At 35.0% G+C, this 5,960-nt stretch overlaps 2 protein-coding genes across 3 annotated transcripts in view; one reads left to right on the forward strand and one right to left on the reverse strand.

The window, feature by feature from the left end:
- Pyroxd1 (pyridine nucleotide-disulphide oxidoreductase domain 1) overlaps positions 1-3,530 on the forward strand; it is a 24,797-nt gene extending 21,267 nt beyond the window's left edge. The window contains exon 13 of one of the 2 annotated variants that reach the window (XR_004518147.1): positions 2,942-3,530. The gene's annotated coding sequence lies outside the window, so the exon portion shown is untranslated. Of the gene's footprint in view, positions 1-1,533; positions 1,789-2,941 lie in introns of those variants that run through there. The other variant, XR_004518146.1, reaches the window with a different exon arrangement.
- Recql (RecQ like helicase) overlaps positions 1-5,960 on the reverse strand; it is a 30,686-nt gene that overhangs the window by 1,238 nt on the left and 23,488 nt on the right. The window contains exons 8-13 of the mRNA XM_010615680.3: positions 5,337-5,418; positions 4,342-4,490; positions 4,138-4,255; positions 3,497-3,635; positions 2,160-2,251; positions 477-696 (exon numbers count right to left, since the gene is read on the reverse strand). Of these exons, the coding sequence (XP_010613982.1) occupies positions 477-696; positions 2,160-2,251; positions 3,497-3,635; positions 4,138-4,255; positions 4,342-4,490; positions 5,337-5,418 (800 nt within the window). The remainder of the gene's footprint in view (positions 1-476; positions 697-2,159; positions 2,252-3,496; positions 3,636-4,137; positions 4,256-4,341; positions 4,491-5,336; positions 5,419-5,960) is intronic.

A 5,960-nucleotide genomic window follows, 5' to 3' on the forward strand; every position in this document is an offset into this window, starting at 1 on the left:
GGGGTATATCAGGTGACAAACAACCGCGGCCATCTTCCCACATCAACATAAACACAGCCATTTTTTCCAAAACTGTAGAACAAATTAAGTTTGTGAACTGAGGTACTACTATAGTTTTCTGCTTTTTTGATTTACAGCAATCAGTTAAGGCTTGAGTTTATTAGGTAGTTGTTTTCTATAGTATTTAAAAGTTTAGATGAAAGGTATATCAGGTGACAAACAACCGCGGCCATCTTCCCACATCAACATAAACACAGCCATTTTTTCCAAAACTGTAGAACAAATTAAGTTTGTGAACTGAGGTACTACTATAGTTTTCTGCTTTTTTGATTTACAGCAATCAGTTAAGGCTTGAGTTTATTAGGTAGTTGTTTTCTATAGTATTTAAAAGTTTAGATGAAATACCTACAAAGTCATTTATAAAAACCAAAGGCAACCATAAATATAAAATGAAAGGACAGTAATTAGATGGATACCTAAGATACTGCTGTAGAAGAAAGTGTGCGATTATTTTCTCCAGGTCTTCACGAGGAAGTGTGGGAGCAGCAACACCAGCCACTCTCAGTTTCCCTGGGCCCTTTCCCATCCAAGAATCAATGAGTTTCAGAGGAGTGAGTTTTTCATTCAGTTCCTCTGCCTGCTTCAAGATCTTGATTAGATCTCTGCAGTATGCAGTTATGTTCTTTTTTTCAAATGCTGCAATCAAAGAAAGAAGCATGGTTTCTGACAAGTGGGATTTAGAAATGAGGGCAAGGATACTATATCCTATGTGATTAAATTGGTTTGATTTGTTTTCATTTTTTTTTTTTTTGTAATGTGCTCGGAATTAAAACTAAATTGTTCAAGTTTTTTTGCTACACCAAGTTCTGGTCTCTATAACAGATTGTGGGATTTATAGTGATGTAAAAGAAATAGTGGTTATGAGAAGGGTCTAGCAACCAAATATTGTCTGTAAGACGTTTACTAGGAGGCATGCCTTATAATAGTTAATCTAATTTGTATACATTAAGTCCAATTCTAAAAATGAGTATGGGTGTGTACAGATAAGAACCTCCTAAATAGTGATTAATTAAGAGATGAGCACTTTGATTTACATATCAGGCTCCTGTTAATTTGGTCATTATAACAGTCTAATAAACTGCTAAGTTGCTCTAGCTACAAAGTTAAAAGTGTAGTGACCACCACCCACCCAGGCATCAGAACTAATAAGGCCTTATATGAGGATCTGGTTAGTCTGATTTTTCAGGAACGACACGTACAAAATGAAAAAAGAAAAAATTTAAATACAAGGGGTAAGTGACAAATATGGTGAACATTTAAATTTTTAAAACTTTATGACAGTAAAAGACACACAGCCAGGAACAATGGAATTGAAGCAAGGGGAAATATTTTGAGCGTGATTAACGGCAATGTGTCTTTACTATAATAAATATTTTATAATTTACTAAACTTTTCAGTCACACCTCGATCAAATGTTTATGGCTGTTTCCGTCAAAAGCATTACAATGCATCCTTGTCTACTTTATTCAATAGATCTGGTACCGTGCAACTCCTAGTTCTTCCTCAAAGTCAAAATGCCCATAAAAGGAAAATGTGACATCACAAATAAAGACTCCCCAGGGAGAGGACTTCAGCAAGAACAAATGGATAAATATGTTTGAAGCAAGAGGGACTGACTATTTTGAGAGGGATTGATGGCACTGTGTCTTTCACTGTAATAAATTTTTAAAAATTTAAACATGCATATTTTTCTGTCACATCTTGTATAGCAGCAAAACATTGCTAAATTAATGTCTAATGAGTAGCTTTCATTATCAAGAATGATTTACTGGAATCTATTTTCCACTAAATTTTCTTCCCAATCTGTGACTATAAAGTATTAGAGATTATCATAAGGTTGGTCTTTTCTTTTTATAAGAGCATTTCTATTCAGAGAAAGTACAATTTTTTTGTCTCAAAAATTTCACATGTCCTCAGTATAGCCAGTATAAAACGTATGTATACACCAAAGACTTAACCACCTTTTTTTTTCTTTTTGAAACCTGGAAAATTCTGGTCACACCTTGTTTAATCTTTTAAATCCATTTTGGAGCTTAATACTTTATTTAATGCTAGCTGTGTATGATAAGCCTATAAAGGTTCAAGAACAGCAGACTTACAAGCATCTTTACAGCAGTTATCACACATTTTGTTACATGCTTCTGAGTTCCATACTTCATCAAAATGTTGAGCTATCAATACACGGCGACATCTACAATGACATTTAGATACAAATTATTAAATGAGCTAATAAAGTTTTAAGAAACTACTTCAGAATACACAGTTACATAATTCATTAGTTTACTATGGTATAACTACAAACCATAGCTTAAAACAACACAAATTTGAAGCCTAATACACATCTCCCTGAGTCAAAATCAATGTGTCAGCAGGACAGGATTTCCTCCGGAGGTTCTCAGAGAGAAAATCTGTGTCCTTGCCTCTTCCAGTTCATAGAGGGGGTGCACATTCCTGACTTCTTGGCCCCTTCTTCCATCTTTAAAGCAACAACAGTGGATTGAGTCTCATCCATCTGCCTTCCTCTTCCACTTTTAAGGACCTTTGTGATTATACCGGACCCACAAAGATAATCTAAAATAATTCTATTTAAAGGACAGCTGAGTAGCAACCTCAATTCCATCAGCAACTTTGATTTCCCTTTGCAGTGATCTGGACATCTACATGCTGCCCACTCGCTACATGTAATTTTTTTCTATATGGTAACCACTGCTTAAGTTATCTGTCCTTTTGAGATTCATTATTTTACAACTACTAAGAACATTCTTGACAGTAAAGGAGTTTCTTATATTTTAAAGTATCGATATTTGATTTGAAACTCCAAAATATGCTTCCTGGAAATCTACTGGATTTCTAACAAAATTTTCATTTCTTTTAACTCTAGTACCTAGTGGAAAGAAAACACAACCATCTATCACTGTCGGGTCATTGTTTCCCATTTCAACATTTTGAGCTCTCCTGTGATTGAGTACAAAGGTAACAAGGACCAAGAGGCCATCAGGAAGCTGTACCTAATGGCACTCTTAAGTAGATTCAAATGCATAAAGAGAAACTTGACCCTGTCCTGGATTATTTCTTTGACACATCAGCTCAGAGAATGGCAAGTGACACTGAGCCTCACCCTCAAAATGCCCATCTTATCACACAACTTTTCAAAATTGTCAAAGCACATGGCTGTACCCCAATGCTGGAGAAAAGTGGCTTCATCTTACTGTTGACGTGTATCGAAACCTTCAATAAAAAAATTAGTTTTGGAGGAGTGCTTCAAAGACCATCTTTTTTGTATTGAGTAGATCATAGAAGGTTTGTGTGCCAGTTTACCCTCAGACCTCTGCTCTAACAGCCCTGTACTGTGGGGTTAATAAGTACTCAAAATACCATACATTTTAATATCATGCTTATCTTTAATTGACAAATTATAAAAAGGAATATGGCTCACTTGCTTATGTTTTGACAGTACGATACCATCTCATAGAGCTTCTGTTGTCCCACATTTTCCATGACCACCATTGAACTTATTCTGAATATATCTCCAAAGCCATAATACAAAATGCAGTCTGCTCTCATGTCATCTCGACCTGTAGATTGAGAAACCCTGAGATTGCATAATTATTTTAAAAATTCGTAACATGCAAAAATTATGTAAAATGAGCTGGAAAAATTTCATTTTATGTCTAGAAATTTAGGTATGTCAAAGTTAATTTGTAAGAGCTACTCTCAAGTTTTTTTTAAAGAAAATGAGTAGAGATTTATCAACATTAGCTTTATTAAGTTGTAAAATGTGACCAAAATTACCCAATTATTTAAGCTATAGATTTGAAACTTCTAGTTAAAAATTCAAGAGACAGAAATGATTATCAAATTATCTTAGAACATATATGAAACAATGCATAACATCCCAATAGCACATATGTAAAATTTCTCCCTATGAAAATACATACAAATCTGGTAAAAAGATTTCATTGTTTGTTCTCAAAGTACTACCAATAAAGATTTTAAAATGCAGAATTATTAAATGTTTGTAATATGCCTTCTGGAAAAGGTTTCTAAAAATTACTTCTGGATTTGAGTTCTACATACCTGCACGTCCACTCTCTTGGTAATAATTTTCCATGGATTTACTCATTGAATGATGAATAACAAATCTCACATCTGGCTTATCAATTCCCATACCAAATGCAACTGTTGCCACTACTACCTAAAATGTTTTAACACTGTATTAGTTAATTAAGTCAAGTAAATAGTTTTAAAGACATTAGGCTTTGTTGAAGATATATACTTAACCTGAAGTTCATTAGCTGACCACCTTGTGTGAACTTTGGATTTATCTTCTGGTTCCATATTGGCATGGTAAGCCCCAGCATGAATTCCTAACTTTTGTAAACTAATAGTAACTTGTTCAGAGTCTTTCTGAGAAAAACAATATATGATTCCTGCAGTAAGATACAAGGTATTAGAAATATATATGATATATTCCACGACACTGTTTGATACAATGTACACAAAGAAAACAAGAAGTATGAGAAATTCTAAGGCTTTAAACACATAGCAATATTTGGGTGTAATTCAAGAATTGATCACCATCTTGCTCTAATACAGAAATGAGCCCTGAGCCACCAGTTTTGGATCCTACTACTTCTTTTCTCTCTTCAACTTTATCTGCCACTACATAGTATTTCTTAATCTAATGTCCCATCACTCTATGTTAATAAGTATGGTGAGAAAAAAGAACTTCATGTGCAAATTAGTTTGGTAAATACTGCACTCAACAAAGTTAAAGAAGCATCTCTGTTCTCTACCCAGGGCTGGTCAGAGCTTCCAATGTGCTGAAACACTGTAAATCTCCAGTGTTTAAGTGTTTAATCCCCACCTATTAAGTGCTATTTATTTCCTTAATGTTTCCTTTACTATAAGATATCATATTCTATAGCCCTTTAGAACAACATCAGTGCTTAACCCCATTATCTTGTACACAGCAGATACTTAGCTAAATATGTGCCTCTGAAAATTAACACTGTCATCGGGCCCATTCTGAAGGAATTAAGTGTAAATAAACAAAAGTGAATCAGAGAGTTCTATGACTCATAAAATGTGACGTGAGCAAATGTCACCCAGTTTCTAAGATTATCAAGTGACTTAACTGTATTACATTTTCAAGTACCTTCTGCCACATGTTAATATTTTAGATATTAGTCATCTATCCCTACAATTATCACTGGAATTGGTTATTCTTTGCAAGTTACCTTTCAGTTCCCAAAGTTGGTTTGCTTTTATATTACCTGATTGTCCTTTGTATCTCCCATTAACGAGCTTTACAATATCCTCAATAAAATCTTCCGTGTTTGAAGGCTTTTGCCGAACCTATAAGAAAGCTATCTTATTAAAAAGTAAATGAGAACCATCAGAACAGCCGTGGATGCCCAGCTGCTGAGGTGCAGTTTTTCATGAGGATGGTGCTTTTGTGCCAATACTCTTCCACTCGCCTCATGGGCTCAACCCATCTGACTCATCCTTGCCACATCCCACGCTCTCCTCTTAATTATTTTTAATTTTCCAGATATAATGAGGCCCAGGAGCCCTGAGTAGCTTATCAATATGGGGTCCTTTACTTTCTGATGCTACTTTTATAAAGACATAAAACACAGCGTAACTAGCTAACCTATGCAATTCAGAAGATTAAAAGTGTTCTTAAAAGGATTTAGAAAAAGCTACTAAACTGATTTTTTTAAAGTAAGTGTATTAAAAAGCTATGTAAGGCCGGGCGTGGTGGCGCACGCCTGTAATCCCAGCACTCGGGAGACTGAGGCAGGAGGATAGCTGTGAGTTCGAGACCAGCTTGGACTACATAGTGAGTTGCAGGTCAGTCTCAAGTACACAGTGAGACCCTGTCTCAAAAAACTAAA

This window comes from Fukomys damarensis, unplaced genomic scaffold (genome assembly GCF_012274545.1).
Source record: "Fukomys damarensis isolate Sample0158 unplaced genomic scaffold, DMR_v1.0_HiC HiC_scaffold_19, whole genome shotgun sequence".
NCBI classification, from domain to species: Eukaryota; Metazoa; Chordata; class Mammalia; order Rodentia; family Bathyergidae; genus Fukomys; species Fukomys damarensis.